Raw genomic sequence first — 19,566 nt, 5'->3', positions numbered from 1 at the left:
CATTAATTATCAATATTGAGCATTAATATTTCCGCTATCAGAGCGCAATATGCTCTCGGACAATCGCGTAGACTATTATAGAATGGGTATATGATTGGCTTCTTGTGTCAATTTTGGTGTTCAACTTTTTGAAATCGCGAATCACTACATAGTATAAAACAAAGTCGCTTTCTTTGTCCCTATGTCCCTTTGTATGCTTAAGTCTTTAAAACTATGCAACGGATTTTGATGCGGATTTTTTTAAATAGATAGATTGATTCAAGAAGAAGGTTTTAGTATATAATTTATTAGGTTCTAGACAAAACGGGCGAAGCCGCGGGCGGTTAGCTAGTTAGGTATAAAGTAAACTCTATTGTCTTATACATAATTAAGTAAACCCGCATAGTTCCCGTTCTCGTGGGATTTCCGGGATAAAACCTATTCTATGTGTTATCCAAGTTACCCTCTATGTGTGTGCTTAATTTCATTGTAATCGGTTCAGTAGTATTTGCGTGAAAGAGTAACAAACACACACTATATTTTCACAAACTTTCGAATTTATAATTTTAAGTAGGATAGATAATTGTAGAACGCAAGTAATAAACAGCCAAAAAATATTTTTACTAACAATTTACGTACCTAATAAAATTATAAATTCATTACATCTATAAAAATCAAGTTGCACAAAGTCGCAACAGTCGTATACGTACGGATACAATAACTCAATTTAAATGTGAACATAAATATGACTGCCACAAAATTGCTTTCCGATTTCATGTACAACAACATCATTTAAATTGAATATAAAATGCGCATTGAATATTACATACGTGTAACAGCTTTACAAATATTTGGCAACACGAGTTATGAAATCGATGTTGACTTGTTTTATGAGAGGTTCTGGAATCTTCTAGAAATGTAATAGACTACAAGCCCGCATAGGAAAAAAATATGGGTCAAATGAACCACCAGGGGACATATCTAGAACGATAGAAGAGCATAAAATAATAAGATTCATCACTATGCCGTCACTTGTAAGCTGTCCAACTGAGTGCAGATGAGAATTGAAAAGTACAGGTAGACTCGGTAAATTTTGGTCATATATTTTTGTACGGCATTCTTAACCATCGATAGATCAATTAAAAATAATAAGAAACCGCTCAGTGCCGTACAAAAATGGTGGTCCACAAAGTCGGAATTTTTATTTAATTTCCGAGAGTTACCGGGGGTAAATTTGGTCATTTGACCATGTACGGCATCTGTGTCATACTATGCCTATACTGCTTTTAATCCATTATTCCGCAACGCCGTACAAAAATCATGGGGACAAGGGGAAAAAATCGAGAGTTGTAATCCCCTCTCTTTCCCCACTCCAGGGGGTCATTTGACACAACACGAAATAAATTTATTTTTAAAGTATTTTATGCATAGATAATATTTTTTCATGTGCCGTACATTTTCGTTGGTTCAAAGGGGAAAAATCTGAAAAAGAAAAAAATCCATATAACGAAATGTTTGCTTTATATTTTGATAATAAAATATAAATATACATTAATATTAAGAAGCTCGAGGTGGTTAATTATCACCAGTCAGGTGGAATGGACTCCGTTAAATTGATGAACTAATAAAGAAGCTATGAACGAAAAGATGTGAATTATATGCAATCAGCCCATGAATACAGGTAAAGTCACAAGCAAATGCTAGTAATATATACATATTCAAAATGTACAAGTAAAGCGCTTTCAAATGATACCAAACACGGTATATTTATCTTAACTTTATTTTTTACTCTGTATGTTTTGTCCGCTAGAGGGCGCCACATTAGATTTTGTGAAACCCCATATAGCCTTTAGCTAGCTGGTCGCTGGTTATCCAGTGAACAATTCAGACGCTTCTAATGATATGTCATTTGTCGAATTCTGATAAGTAGTTTAGAAGTTACGAGGGAATAGATGAACATACATACATGAACTGTCAAAATCATAACCCTCCTTTTGCTTTGCCGTAGTTGGGTAAAAATATTTTAATGCCGTACTGTATACAATGGCCATAAAGCACCCTTAAAATTGTAGCTTTCGTCGCTTTCATCAGCCTAAAAGATGTGGTCTGCACAAAAATGTACGGCATCGTTTTTTCCTAATTTATCTATGTTAATACTATTTAAAACAACGAATAAAGTGTAGAAAACTATTATATTTCATTAATCTACGATGTTTAAACTTTTACAAAATTTCTGTTTTTGCATTTCTCTATAACTTTTTTTAGAACGGTTTCTTTTGAACGGCAATACTATACAACAATTGAATTTTACAATATCATGTTAAAAAAAAGTTCCCGTACAGGGTCAAATGACCTTACAGCTCTTTATATCAATAATTCGATGAAATTAAGATGATTATTGGTATACATTTAAAAGAACAATTATTTTTGACGGCATTGCTTTTAATAGTACTTTTGAGTGCTAGATAATGTTTTGGAACCGAAGCCGTACTTAGTCAAATGACCCCCTGGAGTGGGGAAAGAGAGGGGATTGCAACTCTCGATTTTTTCCCCTTGTCCCCATGATTTTTGTACGGCGTTGCGGAATAATGGATTAAAAGCAGTATAGGCATAGTATGACACAGATGCCGTACATGGTCAAATGACCAAATTTACCCTCGGTAACTCTCGGAATTTAAATAAAAATTCCGACTTTGTGGACCACCATTTTTGTACGGCACTGAGCGGTTTCTTATTATTTTTAATGGATCTATCGATGGTTAAGAATGCCGTACAAAAATATATGACCAAAATTTACCGAGTCTACCTGTACTTTTCAATTCTCATCTGCACTCAGTTGGACAGCTTACAAGTGACGGCATAGTGATGAATCTTATTATTTTATGCTCTTCTATCGTTCTAGATATGTCCCCTGGTGGTTCATTTGACCCATATTTTTTTCCTATGCGGGCTTGTAGTCTATAATACATTCTTATTCCTTAATAGTTGAGGTTACCATCCTAAGCTAAGAGATTATAGTGTTAGCCTATATTCTTCTAAAGTTCGGTATAAAATTCTAAAGAAGATTAATAGTGGGAATCTAGAAGTATCATGTATATATCTATCTGTTTGTAGGAGATTAGCGTTACAATCAAGGATCTTAATTCGATTCTCAAAGTCTGTAAGCATCTATTGTTTCTACTCTCCTGGTAGTTCAATATAATTTTTTTAAATGACCTCATCCGTAATCCGTAATATATGGAATATTACCAAATATATTTTAACTCTATTGAACATTGCAGTTAACTATCCTACCTTATATCTACAACTCACCTTATACGAAATCTACCCATCTGCCACTGGCAGTATTCCCCGTATTCCGCACACAATATTAACATCTAATAAATCGCGAACTAAAAACAACTTACTTAGAGTTTGGTGAAATAATATTCTTCGGAAGAAGTGGGCTTACGTTTAAAATATGTAAAGAGGCAGGTCGGAGTTTGCTGGGAACGGGATCGATAACTCTCCGTGAATGGGAAGGGCTTCCTTGTTCCAACGCTCATCTTCTGTATGGTAATTGTTTGCTAACAGTTCTCTGTACTGCTGTATAAACTATATATTATTTATTATTATACATAGCTTTATTTCGACGATAACGCATCGACGTATTATATTACGAACGTTATGGATGTGAATTTATGGAATAGTTAATGCGTTTTGCAATTTTCAGCAGTTTTATTTTATGTTAAAAAGAAAGGTGTATTATATACATTGTAAATGATTGAGACTAGCTGGCCTTTCTATGTTTGTTTACTTTGAATGTGAAAATATAAAATATACGCATTAAGTATCAATAGATGACAACTAATATTTTACAAAGAAAGCCAGTCCCTAAAATAATCCATCCCACCTAATAAAGACGATACTCACGCACTCGCTAATTTATTCACTCGGCTTCGTGCGGTAACAAACTAACACTATCTCCTTGTGAACGGGACACATAACTCCGAATTTAGTGCGACGCAAAAGCTCGAAAAAATATGGCGCCGTTCAACTCGCATTACAAGGGCTCAACGAGATGTGGTACGGTTCACGGGACAAGAGGTTGACCTAAACGGACATACGATAACACTTATTTATTTATTTAATAAGTTCTTGTGCGAAAAAGATAAAAGCATGCAGTAAGCACAAGCAAAACGAACTTGGAAGACATCATTAAGTAAAACGTCCTAAACTATAAAAAAAGGTAATCGTAAAATTGAGATTTAATCGACAATATTATAGACGTCTACATTGTAGTCACAATGTTAGGCATATTGTTATGTAATATACGTAATAAAATAAGTAAAATACATTGTATAATCACTACATAGTATACATACATAGCAAAGTCGCTATTTCCGTCTCTTTTTCCCTTTGTACCTATGCTTAAATCTTTAAAACTACGCAACGGATTTTGATGAGGGTTTTTTTGATAGATAGAGTGATTCAGGAGGAAGATTTTAGTATATAATTTATTAGGTTTTATACAAAGCGGGCGAAGCCACGGACGGTAAGCTAGTAAAGTAATAAAATACAACGCAATTGTACTATTTTGCTTCAATATGTTGCTTATCTGCACAGAAATACAATACCATAATTGCAAAAAAATCAAAGCACATAAAAAAGTATTGATTAAACAAATCAATAGTACCCATCACACGTTAACGTTCGACGCCTCCTCTTCCTCGTCCATACTTTTTAAAACAGTTTAAATGCCTCCATATTCTAGCACACAAAGCTTATTCTAATATCACATCCACTCCTGTAACCTGAAACCCATATATCCCAACCGCCGCTTCTTATCACTTACCACCCATATCTAGCGGTCGCATTTATTCACCCAGTGTCCGACTCCTCTTTAATTATGGATAATTTATATTCAGATTAAAGCCGGCAGGTGGGCGGTTATATTTCTGTGGCTCTCTATTATACGCACGTGACTCCAATATGCAGTTATTGAGATTTATGCGGACGTGAGACACTTTAGTGGGAGCCAATTATCGGGGTGTTAGAATGATGTATACGGCGGCTACTGTTTTGGGTTGTCTGTTGACAATGATACAGATAGAGGTTCTATGGTTTTATATCTCCGATATTGGTACTGTCGAGTATGCAGAAATGAATGCTTACCATGAGTAGAGGAACGATTATTGAGTAGGATGTTACTTCAATGTTTTTAGACTGAATGTATGAATTGAATGGATCGACGTAAGATAATTATGATAGGATTGAATACAAATTGTGTCATGTTCACAATACAAAAGAAAACAATTACATAGTTTAATTTTACAATTTTGAAGTGAAATTTCGTTGGTACATGGAGCAGAAGCATTTCATGCTTCACCAAATGTATGTAATAGGTATTAAATATTATTCTCAGCCGGTAGATTTCTACCTAGGTAAAATTGTAACTCATGCTGGGCCTTTTTTAACTTTATCGAAGAGGCGATTCTATCCTATTAACATTATAAATATAATAATAAAACGTTCGAGGGTAGATGTAAAACTGTTAACATTTAAAATTTTTGCTCTCTGATATTTTTATATTTTTTATTATAATTTTAAAGTATTTGGTGAACTTTCCATGATATAAAAGTGTTCTGTACTCACCAGCATAGTATCCCTATACAATTCTCCTTATTTTACTGCAACCTACTTCAAGATGGATTCACTACAACAATCACTTGCTGAAATGACTGTTATGTTCAACACAAGGATGGCTGAATTTCAAAATTCCCTACTTGGCACCAACACTACTTCTACAAACACATCTCTAGCTGAAGATTTTTCACTATTTCGCAATTTTGTTGTTTCCTCAATAACTTTATTGCATAAACAAATTAGTCTCCTCTTCAAGATTCAAGATCAACAAGAGATGAGATCTAGAAGGAAAATGTTGCTTGTCCATGGTATTGGTGAAGAAAAGGATGAGGATTCATCCTCTATTCTTATCAAGAACTTATCAAATAAAATGCCAGACGCCGGGCTTAGTGCTGCTTCAATAAGTAAGTGCCATCGTATTGGAACATCTAAAGGTAACAAGCCAAGACCTATACTAGTCAAATTTAGAGACCAACATATAAAAAATAAAGTCTGGATGCGCAAAACTGCTCTCAAGAATTCTGGAGTCACCATATCCGAGTTTCTTACAAAGTGTAGACATGACTTGTTTATGGCAGCACGGCAAAACTTTGGAGTCAACAAGTGCTGGACACGAGATGGCATCATATTTGTCATAGGCACGAATGGGAAAAAGCATCGCGTTGAATCTTCCTCTGATTTGAACTCCGTTCCTGGGATGTCTGATAAATTGGATGCAAATGCTGATCCTCCCATGGCTACTATAGATGATGCGGTCAATAAGGAAAGCTCGGTTGGTACTAGACCTAAGAGATATAACAGAAAATGAGTTCCTTATTCACTTTCTTTCACTTTTCCTCTTGTAAAGTATTATAAATTTTATTTTTATTTATTTTTTTCTAAATTTCCGCCCATGACTGCTTTATAGTGGTATCTTTAACTAATTTTTCTTATTTCTTGTAATGCAATGATTATCTTGTTGTACTTTTACAATAGACACTTATTTTCTGATAAAAGTACCTAATTTCAAGTTCAACTTGATAAAGTTTGTTTACACTTTAGAAACGTCACTATACGTCACAGATTAATAATATGTCAATCTAATGTCAATAGTTGGGTTAAATGTCATTTGGCACTTATGACTTTTGTTTTAATATTGCCATATCTGAATAATATAATTTTCTATGAACTCTCAATTTAGAATTGTTTAAACTTTATTCAGGATACTGACTTAGATTCTTTAGGACGTAATGTGAACATAAAGATGTCATGCGTACGATCGAACGTAATGTTGCTATTTTGGTTTCACTCTTTATAGCTGGAATGTACTGTTGTTTAACTTTTTATTTAAATTAACATAGTATATTTGTGTGATAAATTTGTAAAATTAATTTAGTTTTGTACTTTATTTTAATTTAATGGTAATCGGAGATTTCTCTGATAGTGATACATATGTTACTGCTTCATCCGATAGCGAGAATAATGATAGTAGTTTTTCCAGTGTGACTTTCTCGTCGTTAGACAAAGTGATTAGTTCCCATTTATCCGATTGTTTGAAAAACTTTAATGTAGTCCACATAAATGCCCAAAGTATTCCGGCCCACTATCCAGATCTCTTATCCTCTTTTAATAACAAGAACCTTGGCGCCATTCTTGTGTCTGAGTCTTGGCTGAAACCGATTTTACCGAGTGCCTCCTATTCATTACCTGGATTTAACTTAATCCGGAACGACCGAATCGGAAGAGGAGGAGGTGGAGTGGCTATTTATTTGCGTTCCGATATTCCTTTTACGATACTGAGTCAGTCTCTCCAGCCTCCCCCGCCGAACACACCCGAATATTTACTCATTGAAATATCCTTAAATTGCACAAAGCTCCTACTTGGAGTAGTGTACAGTCCTTCTCTTCATGTCAATTACTTTTCTTCTTTTGAGACTCTTCTTGAAAACTTTCTTCCACTCTTTAAGCATGTTATTATAATGGGAGATTTTAATACATGCCTTTTAAAAGACGATCACCGCAGCAAAAAACTTTTATCCTTGGTAAATGCATGCAATATACACATACTTCCACTCTCCGCTACTCATAAAATTCCAAATTGTACCCCTTCCCTTCTAGACCTTATCCTTGTTTCTTCCCTAGATCATGTCTCGAAGCACGGTCAATGCCCTGCAGATTCTTTCTCGTGTCATGATCTAATCTACCTCTCTTACAAAACCCGTCCCCCTAAATTCAAACACAAAATTCTCATGCAGCGAAATTTTGGTGGTATGGATGTAGAACGTCTCCGGCAAGACGCTAAAAACACAGATTGGACCCTACTTATGTCAGCAGATTCAGTGGATCAAAAAATTGAGAAGTTTAATGCTGAGATCTTAAACTTATTTGATAAACATGCTCCTGTAAGACCAATTAAAGTAAAACACCTTCCTGCCCCTTGGCTCTCTAGTGAAATAAAAATCCTGATTGATGCCAAAAACAAAGCAAAAGCTAAATATAAGCATACAAAATCCGATTCTGACAGGGAAACTTTCAAAAGAGCAAGGAATCGTTGCAATGTGGTATGTAGAGACGCTCAGCGACGACACATCCATCAATCTGTTGAAAATGGGGACAGTTCAAAAATTTGGAAATTTCTCAAAACTCTAGGCATAGGTAAAAATAATGACTCTCCTTTAAATAATAACATTTGTATAGACTCCTTAAATAAACATTTCTCTTCTTCTGCACCTACTTTTAAAGACGGCAATAAACACTCAACAATATCTAAAAATATTTCAAACACTTCATCTTTTAGCTTCCCGCCGTTCGTTTTTAAGCAAATCGCTCGCAGTGATGTTGAGAAGAATATCTTATCGATTACCTCTAAAGCAGTCGGAGATGATGGTGTCAGTCGTAGTATGATCGTTCCCATCCTTGATATTATTGTCCCTGTCATAACTCATATCCTAAACTGTTCCCTCGATACTGGAGTATTTCCTAATATCTGGAAAAAGGCTAGTATCATTCCCATTCCTAAGAAAAGAAATCCTTCATCCCTATCCGATTTTCGTCCTATCTCAATTTTACCCTTCCTGTCAAAGCTCCTTGAACGTCTCATCCACCAACAACTATCCCAGTTTCTTCATGCCAATTGTCTCCTTGATCCCTATCAATCTGGTTTCCGCCCCGGTCATAGTACGACTACAGCCCTTTTGAAAATTACTGATGACATACGTCGAGGAATGGATAACAAAGAGCTTACAATTTTGACACTGTTGGATTTTAGCAATGCGTTCAATACAGTTGATTATGATGTATTGTTGAGTGTACTGCTTTCCGTCAATATATCCCCTGCGGCAATAGAATGGTTTCGTTCCTACTTGCACGGCCGTCGACAACGCGTTAAGGTTGAAAATACTTTTTCTTCCTGGTGTGACGTAAGTGCTGGTGTACCACAAGGGGGCGTTCTATCACCTCTCTTATTTGCGATTTTTATAAATTGTGTTACCACAAGACTGACCTCACATTATCACCTATACGCTGATGATCTCCAAATTTATTCACAAGCCACTTTGACTGATTTACCTGAAGCTGTGAACTGTATAAATCGTAACCTCTCACACATATCTGATTGGAGTAAATCTTTTGGACTGAGTTTAAATCCTTCAAAATCTCAAACAATTGTATTTGGCAGCCAAAGTCTCCTTTCTAGGATTAATTGGACGACTCTGCCACCGATTGTACTTGATGGTACTACTGTTCCTTACAGTAAATCTGTTAAAAATCTCGGTATTATACTAGACGAAACTTTGTCATGGTCTCAGCAGATTAAAAACATAAGTTCCAAAGTATTTGCTGCCGCCTCTAGTTTGCGTCGATTGCGTAATTTGCTTCCCATTCCCACCAAAATTTTGCTGGCCCAATCCTTACTTCTGCCAATCCTTGACTACGCTGACGTATGTCTTACTAATCTAACTCAAGAACAACTTAATAAACTTGAGCGGTTACAAAATTTTGCTGTGCGGTTCATTTATGGTCTGCGCAAGTATGACCATGTTTCGGAATTTCGGTCAAGACTTCAGTGGCTCCCCATCCGCTTCCGCCGGAATACACATATCCTTGCCTCTCTTTATTCCATTATCTTTAATCCCACATCACCTTCCTACTTAAAAGCTAATTTTGAATTCCTTGGCACTAGGAATACGAACTTACGATCAGCTGAAAATCTTACCCTTCATATACCTTCCCATTCTTCCAATTTTTTCCATTCTTCCTTTTCCGTTCAAGCAATCCGCTTGTGGAACTCCTTGCCAGTCACGATAAGAAAAGCACAGACCCTTCACTCCTTTAAAAGTCAATTGAAGAACTACTACCTTCGCTCGATCACTGACAAATCATTAAAATAAATCTAAATTTAAGCTTTCCATCTGTATAATTTTAATCTTATTGTAATATTAATGTATCAACTTATGTGTCCTTCATTATGTATAATACTTTTCTATGTTTACTCTTTCTTCTTTCCTTGTCTTACTCTACTCTTTAATTCTTGCTCACTATATCTATACATACATAGAGTTGCTTGGAAGAAATCGCTCACGAGCGATAAAGCCGCTCTTTGTACATCTATATTATAAGCTATCTTATCTATGTAACAAAATTTACTACTGTGTATGTACAATAAAGAGTATTTCATTCATTCATTCATTCATTCATTCATTCATTCATTTCATTCATTATAAATGCTAAAGATGGAATGTTTGTTTGTTTGTTACTCCTTCACGCAAAAACTGCTGAACGGATTTTAGCAACTTAGATTAACACGTAGGATAATTTTTATGGCGAAAATCCCACAGGAATGGGAACTATGCGGGTTTTCCTTTGATTGCGCGGGCGAAGCTGCGGGCGAAAAGCTAGTTGAATTATATTTTGAGATTTTTACCTTAAAATATATAGGATAGCCTGTGTATAATCTGTTTAAGTATGATTATGGTTTCCATACTCTATAGCTTCCTATTACACGATATTTAATTACTGGAAAATCGGGTCAGGTGGAAAATTGATACGGGGCCGATAGTCCTTATGGTCTCGACTTAATTTTCAACAATTTCAATATTATTTATTTACTAATAAACACTCAATTCGATACACGTGTGAATTAAGAAAATATAAATAAAGGTAAATTATTAAAAAGTTAAAGTAATCGAATAATAAATACTTTTTCAAACAAAGAAATAGAACACAGAAAGTTTCATTTACTTTTCTTAATTATGTCTTCCTGTTTTCCTTTATATTTTATTTTGTATTTATTGTTTTACAAATGTTTATAGTGGAGTGAAATATAATATTATTTTCTTTTAAACAAGGAAATGTGTGTTAAATTGCGATATTTACGGGAGTGTTGTAGCATAATGCAGCAGTTATGAATGTTATTGATACCTATAGAGATCGAAAAATCTTAATGACCTTTAGAAATACAGTGTACTACAGTCTCCTATATTATAATTTATAAGCTTTGCCTCCTCTCTGCCAACTTAACCCGATTAATAACCCGTTAAATTTACATCCTATTTTTATTTACTTTCAATCTTGAACCAATTATAATGTTCAACAATGAGTGGAGAGCTAAACAAGCCGCCCACGATTGCCCAAGTTAGATGAGGTGCGATCAGGTTAATCCGCTTAACTGTAAATTATCAAACTTTTAATTATTATCAAATTTGTCACAGGTTTGGTTATCTTTAATACTAGGTGGTCGCTCCGGCGTCGGCTGGGCAGTGCTTTTTTGTAAGTTTTTCAATTTTAATGAGTAAAGTACCTAATTATGTATGAGGTTCAGTGGATAAATAGCTTCAATGTGAAACATTAATAATCACGCTAATATAATATAAAATATTTAAATAATATCCTGCACGAAAACTTGTAAAATAAATATAGGTACATCTTATTCTAGATCTAAAAACTCCTTAGCTGATCTATATAAAATAAATTTTATCAATCTACTAGCGGTCCGCCCCGGCTTCGCCCGTGGTACATATTAACGTTTTCTCTACATATAAGAACCATCCTTGGACTTCCACAAACATGAAAAAAAAGAATTATCGGAATCGGTTCAGCCGTTCTCGAATTATGCGCTTACCAACACATTTTGCGATTCATTTTTATATAAAGGGGATTAATTCCTTATAAATACTATTTGCTCAATTTTACGAATACACAAACATAAATACAAGACATTCTAAAGGTATAAGAAATAGTGAAGGCACAAAACTCCTTCGGCATTCGAGCGAGCTAAGTATCGAGTAAGTTTGAAGATTTCGTCGCAGCTACAACTTAGTTCCTTGTGAATTTTGATATCAATACAAATTTCAAATATATTTATAGCGAATTTCGTTCGGGTAAAATTGTTGACATTCATACAATATTTTGTATACGATATCTTCGATTGGATTTAAAATGTTATATATTTAGTGTTTAAATTAATTTAATGAATATTTTTGTGTAAATAATGGAAGTTATTTACGCAAAAATATTTTTAAAGCGGCTTTATTTTACTGATGTACTAGATTTCCGCCCGCGGCTTCGCCCGCGGCTTCGCCCGCGTTTGCAAAGGAAAACCCGCATAGTTCCCGTTCCCGTGGGATTTCCGGGATAAAAACTATCCTATGTGTTAATCCAAGTTACCCTCTATATGTGTGCTAAATTTCATTGTAATCGGTTCAGTAGATTTTACGTGAAAGAGTAACAAACATCCATACATCCATACTTACAAACTTTCGCCTTTATAATAATATATGTATATTAGATTTAAAGTCTGCATCATGTAATTTTGTACCGTCCAGAATTATTTGATTATAGTTGTACCTGGATAGTATCTACTTATACAAAATTCGGTTAAAATTAGCTGCAGCGAATAAAGCAACATAAACAATACCAATATTAATTTATTCAACCGAGCAAGTATCAAATTTATCGAATTCAAACGCGATAATACATTTAAACACGTGCTGAACGCGAGAATCATTTAACACCGTACACGAGATCATAAATACAGCCAACAAATCACTCGTAGAAAATTTAATAACCGCGCAAACAATAAATTAGAATACTTCATTAAATACGTTCCATGTGTTCGTCGGTTGAAGCGCTTTTTTATCAAATAGAACGCTCTCATTCGCTTTCATCCAGCACTTCTATCAAAAAAAGCGCTTTGTCGAGCGTTTTTCTGGGATCAGTTTCAACCGTATCAGTTAAACGTTCGCCATTGAGCGTCGACCTCATTATTCATTGATGTTTGCGATCGCACATTACTTACTTGTTATTGCGAAACGTTAACAATAGAACGGTTCAATTAGTAAATGCGTTTGATTTGCGATCGAGCGTACACTTATTGAGTTTTGGTGCGATGCAAGCAGAAAAATGTGATGGAGGCATTCGCGATAGATATATCAAACAGGGATACATGATCGCGACCTACTTTTAAAAGTTGTATATCTTAAGTAATTGAATATATATATAAGGGTACTGGGAATATTATACTAAATTGATATGATCAAACATATCTATATACTATCGCGGTAGAAGAAATAAGGCCAGAGACACTTGAAAATTAGGGCTTTGCCGTCGCCTATTCTCTTCTCCACTATTTAATTACCTACCTATAAAAAAATCGTGACATAATTAACCTTTAATAAAAATATTGTGATTACTTCGGCTTTATTATTAGCACTTCGTGTAACGGGCCGTTCAGAGAAATATTAAAAACATCCATCCCGGGCGAAACCGTAAAATAAAAAACAACACGGGCTATATCGCCGTTTACGAGTTTCCTTCAGGTTATTTAAAGTTTAATATAATGAAAACCGTCAGATAAAGGGCCGAGAGGAAAATCAGTGTATTTCCTACGGAGAAACTTTTGTAAATGTACCTCTACAAGAGAGGTCCGGTCGACAAGGTGCGTTTGTATCCAATCGTTGTAAATGTCAGAGCCGGATTATACCCATTTTTGTAGTTCGAGCTTCTTATCAAAGAGGGATTTTGATTTATCTATCTATACTAATAATATTATAAAGAGGAAAGGTTTGTATGTATGTATGTATGTATATTTTTCACGCATAAACTGCACCGATTTTGATGTAATTTAGCACAGGTAATCTTTAGACCCACGAAAGAACATAGGTTACCTTTTATTGCGAAATATGTATCACGGGCGAAGCCGGGGAAGACTGCCAGTAAAATATTATATTCGCCTCAACCTCGATTTAATCATTTTTATATTTCACAATTATTATTTATGCCTCTGTCGAAAAAAATCTTCCTGAAACTCGATTGTTTACATTTTTTCTTATCTTACCTCGCTTTTTCACCATTATCAAATTACAATATGAACAATGAACATAATATCGTCACCGTAAAAGTTATTGACCATTATAATAAAAAGCTATCTTGGCTCTTGCGATACAATATCGTCACCTGACTTACACACGAGTATGTATGCAAAATCTCAGTTCAATTCAACGGAGAAGTGGGTCAGATCCAACTTGCAAGATTTGATTACATACAAACACTGGGACCAAGGGAAGCTGTATATAAAACCGTTTTAAAAGATATCTTGTTTAGTGTACTGCAATTTCGTTAAAATAGAACACGAGTTTTCTAACCATATGCTGAGTGTTTAGATTATTCAAAGTTGTTCAAAATTAATTAAAACTATTAACGGAGATTTGTATATGTAACTGCTGCTAACATTTTTAATATCTTGTAGCGATTTTTGCAAGTTCTAAACGACGAAAAATTTATTATATCGTTAAATGAAATTCAATAACATATTTGTAAATGTGCTCGTCATTAAAAATACCAATGCAAAAAAAAAGAAAGTTCTAGAACATTCCGGAAGGTTTTCAAATTCCAACATGGCGCCGTGCGGCGTGATACAGTCCATTAAAGTCGGGGTGTAAGTGAAATTCTGTAAATATATGCAAACGAACGCCACGCGAAACGCGGCCGTGTAAAATAATTATCAGGACGTCGTTAATTAATTAAGTCCAATAAAAAGGACTACAAGGTTTAAATAAATTGAATCGATCAATTATTTTATCGTTACTATTTACGGTGAACACGTTTATTGTCAACTTTTATTTATTGGCGATAAAATCCAAGTCGTGTTCTGTTGATTTATTAATTAATTAAAATGTTCATATAATATTGCTTTACTGTCATATTGCAGAGTTTTATTTTATGGAGGGTATATACTATATACAGTCAGCAAACAAAAGTATTGTTAAATGTAAAACGTATTTCTAATTATTTTTCTTATCTTTATTAAAGTTATATCTCAAAACATTCTTAGATAAGTTACAACTACCCTGCATATATCTATCAACCTTTGTATCAAATTAAAGCTCACAAAACAAAATGTGTTCCAGATTTCACCCGTTAAACAAAACCGTATACCACATTCGACCACTTATATTCGCTTCCTTACAAACGTCACATACCTTCAAAAACGGTGAGCGTCGCGAGCGCAGTGACGGCGTCACCTACACCGTTCTCAGCCACGCACTCGTAGGTCGCGTCGTCTCGCTGCGCACGCACCGGCTCGATGCGTAGCACGGTGCCATACGCGCCCGGCCCGGCGGCCGCGTCCATGCCGGACACTTGGTAGCGTGATTGCATACCTGGTAAAAGAAATGTTGGACATACCTTAGAAGATAAAAAAAAAGTTCATAGGAAAAGAGATGCTTTACTATAGGGACAATGTAGACGAAACGTGGACATGCATTAGGAAGGGAAAAGAAGTAAGGAAGAAGAAAATTTGTTGTACTATAGGGACGTCTTGTTTCGCTAGTCTAGGAAAGAACCTGAGTAATAAAATAAAATGTGTTACGCTTTTTGTTTTATGTATCAACAGAGCATATTTGGGTCACTAATAACACTACTTATTATGCATCTTTCTAATATTTTTAAATCGTAATTTAGCATTAATGTAATACAGAACTATATTCCGTCTAAAAATATATAATAGTATGTTTGTGTGTTGTAGTAGAAGTAAAAATAATTGTAGAAATATTGTTCAAACTAAGACTTAATGGATTTAAAATACTCATAAGCAACAGTTACCCGTTCACAATAGTTGCATAATTGTATTCGCACAGAATAATGAAAAAACAATTACATTTCTGCGCAAAGATTGAAATGCTTTGCCATTTAGAATTTATGTTTATTGAAAATCTTATAACGTCGAGACGTCCAAGGCTCTTTGTAAAGTGTCTTATACTTTGCATCTGACTTTCAACGTGGCGCAAAAATAAGAGCGCGCCTGTTTGCGGGTTGGTTGGTTCTTGTGTCGAGTGGATAGAGTTGAAATTGCATTGTCTCTAGTGCATGCTAGATTCGTTTTAGTTGGTTAGATGTGTTGGACGACAGAGCTAAATCGCCACTCGTGGTAAGTGCCAAGGAAATACATTTCGCAACAACTGAGAATAATCGTTGTCTCCCTGCGAGGAAGCCGGCGCTGGTTTAAAAATATAATACTATCACTGCACTTTGCATCCAGAGTTTTAACTTATTTATGCAAATACTGACTTGGTAAAGTTAATATGTAGTTTTATATTCTAGTCTCGGTGTTAAAGTAGTAAGATTATGCGAACCGGTGTTCATTGATGTTTTCTGAAGCATTCTTTAGCTATCGAATGGAAAATACGGTTTGAATGTTTCAACATCGAATGAACAAAGATCTTACTGAAATATAATTATTCTGTTTACTTGATGGAACCAATAAATGCCATTTCCATTGCATTTATCATTCATATCATGTTCCTTTCTATATTAACTGCTACTTTATTTAACTTAATTATTGCTGTCTATGTTCTGGATTCAATTAAAAGGATGACCTAATCCTACTTAATATCTCAATAAGCTCTACCAACTTAAGTATATAACAGTTCTCAACCCATCAAAATCCACACGCTCAAAAACCGCGCAACCTGTGGCATAAGGCAAAAAAGCGAAAACGAATCGAATAGTTATCCCACAGATAAATAATGAATATAAATTCTGTGTACGTCTTATACATCTAAAATATAGGACGGGCGAAGGGGAGTCATCCATTACGAAACCGGGGGACGCGTGATTGACGTTTGTCCACCAATGTGACGCTGCCACATTTATTGTTCACGGAGGGACGTTGAATTGTTATTTCTGGCTTCCCATCACTATTTAATATGTGGTACATTTGTTATTTTGTATTGGTTTCACTTTTATCGGCGGTCGTGATGTCATTGTTAGGGTTGCTGCGATTCTTTCTTCGTATTCAGAACCTACCTATTCAGAGGTTGTAAAATCTTTGGTAAAAGATAAACAGAGATATATTATAACGTTTGCTTTTTCGCGACACGACTTGTTTAAGCAAGATTTTTGCTTTATTATTTTTGATTTATTAGGTATACAGTTGAAATTGATAATTTTGGTTTTATGGCATTCAAATGCTTTATATAGTATAAGCACACCCCGGACACTCCATACAAAATCATTGTTTTGACAGTCACACTGTAGAGACTGCAAATGTGTGTGTTAACGCTTTATGGTTGGCACATTTGTGACTAGCGTAAAAAAAAATTCGCGTTTTTCTGATGAAATACATCCGTAAACAGCACAATATTTAACCATTTTCTACGAAAAACGATAATCACAAATCCAAAATAATAAAATTACTTTAAGTCAATTTGATTAATGTTGTCAATCTTCGTTGCGTTTCGTCTAAGACGTCGTTGGTATCGTCCTTGCGGGGAAATGGGTACCATAACATGTCTGATCGTGCGGGGTGAGGTAAGTGTTTAATTTTGGCGGGAGGCGGAGAGTGTCCGTTCTGTAGCGTTTAGCTACTATTATGTATTCTGTGGTATAAGTATATAGTTAGTTAAGAAGCTCTTCTTTCTATTTGATAATTTGTAGACCATCAGGAGTGTAGGGACACACATGTACAATTCGCTGATCGAGCTTTTTGTATATGTGTGCATCCACATTGTTTCCCCGACGCTTTTTAGATTTATTAGAATTTAAAGTCAGTAGTGCATAACGGCTAGCATAAATAACACTTATGTATTGTGAAGAGTAATAAAGCAGTTGAAGGAAAGGTTTTATTATTTGGGGCAACCTACGGGGGCAAAGGCACTACTCAACATTGGTGACCCCCGACAAAGAACAACAAGAAATTATAACAATAAAATTATTTTGAAGACAATTAATTGGAAGAATTCAAGATTTAAAAATGACGATGCCTACATCGAACCTTGGAGTGATGCCGTCGGCAGAAGCTTTCGCCATTACAGTTTCGTCTCGGATACCAGATTTTTGGGTGGACCAGCCGCGTGTGTGGTTTTATCGGGTGGAAGCAATTTTGGCCCCGCAGAAATTAAGTGACGAAAGCAAATTCGACTTAGTCATATCTAAGTTACCGAAAGACGTAATAGTACAAATCACAGATTTTTTAGAAAAACCCCCGGACACAGACAAATTGCAAAAATTAAAAAATAAACTCTTAACGTTATTCGAAGATTCCAAAAACCGACAAATAGAAAAACTTATTGGAGAGATGGAGTTGGGGGACCAGAAACCCTCCCAACTATTGAACCGGATGCGTGACCTGGCCAGAGACAAAATACCAGACGATACACTTCGAGTTTTGTGGCAAGGTCATCTGCCACCTACAATTAAGGCCGTCCTAGTGGTCGCTGAAACGAAAGACCTTAACAGCCTAGCAGTGATCGCCGATAACGTCGCAGAAGCCACACGTTCCAATCAGGTGGCGGAGGTGAGACACGGGAGTTCCAGCCACGAAGGCGTCGAGGTAGCCACCCTTGCAGCGGAATTGGCGAAAATCAACGTGCGTCTTTCAAACATCGAGCGCTCACGATCACGAGCGGTACACCGGCGACCCAGAACACCGTCACGCAATTTTCGAGAGTCTTCAAGGTCATCTTCGAAGCGACGTCGTCCCGGCGCACCTGACTGGTTGTGCAGCTACCACTTCAGGTTCCGGCAGCGCGCTCACAAGTGCATCCCGCCGTGCGCGTGGAAGAGAAGCCCCAGCCCCAGCGCAGCAGCCGCCCAGCCGGAAAACTAGCGAGGCAGGTGCAGACTACGGCGGAGGTCTGTACCATCACGCCGTGCAGCCGTCTCATGGTAACAGATTTAAATACTAACTTAAAATTTTTAGTAGATACCGGTGCCAATGTCTCCGTTTTACCCGTACCTAGAAATCCATTTAAATATAATAAATTATGTCGATCCGATCTTAAGTTATACGCTGCTAACGGTACAGAAATTGCAACCTATGGCGTTAAATCTATTGTTTTAAATCTTAATTTAAGAAGACCGTACCGTTGGGATTTTATTTTAGCAGATGTCAAACAGCCAATATTGGGAGCTGATTTTTTAACACATCATAAATTATTAGTTGATTTGTATCGAAAAAAGTTAATAGATCAAGTTACCGATTTACATGTATTAGCCTCCTTAGTTTCGTGTACGCAACAATCGCTAAATTCTGTGTGCAAAAGTCACCCGTATTACGATTTACTAAGTATGTTTCCTGACATTATTAAGCCGATGTCGTTTAAAGAAACTACATCGCATAACGTTTTGCATTATATAGAGACGAGCGGCCCACCTATTCATGCTCGAGCTAGACCGTTGCCCCCGGATAGATACAAAAAGGTGAAGGAAGAGTTCAGGGTTATGCAAGAATTAGGTATCTGTAGGCCTTCTAAAAGTGCTTGGGCTAGCCCGCTTCATGTCGTAGTTAAAAAGAATGGCGAGTTAAGGCCGTGCGGAGATTATCGACAGCTCAACGCAATTACAAAGCCCGACAGATATCCAGTTCCGCGATTACACGACTTCACTTTTATATTGGCTAATAAAAAAATATATTCAAAAGTAGACATAAATAGAGCCTATCACTGCATAAAAGTTGCCCCATGCGATATAGAAAAAACTGCTATTATT

The 19,566-nt window shown here is 35.8% G+C and overlaps 2 protein-coding genes across 6 annotated transcripts in view; one reads left to right on the top strand and one right to left on the bottom strand.

Moving 5' to 3' along the window:
• The window catches only part of LOC123694220 (tyrosine-protein phosphatase Lar), a 323,834-nt gene that overhangs the window by 68,832 nt on the left and 235,436 nt on the right, over positions 1-19,566 (bottom strand). For all 5 annotated transcript variants that reach the window (XM_045639590.1, XM_045639594.1, XM_045639591.1 and 2 more), the window contains exon 5: positions 15,060-15,239. In XM_045639590.1, the coding sequence (XP_045495546.1) occupies positions 15,060-15,239 (180 nt within the window). The remainder of the gene's footprint in view (positions 1-15,059; positions 15,240-19,566) is intronic.
• Positions 17,532-18,808, top strand: LOC123694221. The gene has a single exon (XM_045639596.1). The coding sequence runs from the start codon at positions 17,831-17,833 to the stop codon at positions 18,683-18,685; it is 855 nt and encodes a 284-aa protein (XP_045495552.1). The 5' UTR covers positions 17,532-17,830; the 3' UTR covers positions 18,686-18,808.

The sequence above is a fragment of the Colias croceus genome, chromosome 9 (assembly GCF_905220415.1).
Source record: "Colias croceus chromosome 9, ilColCroc2.1".
Taxonomy (NCBI): Eukaryota; Metazoa; Arthropoda; class Insecta; order Lepidoptera; family Pieridae; genus Colias; species Colias croceus.
This window is presented reverse-complemented; position numbering and strand designations above follow the sequence as displayed.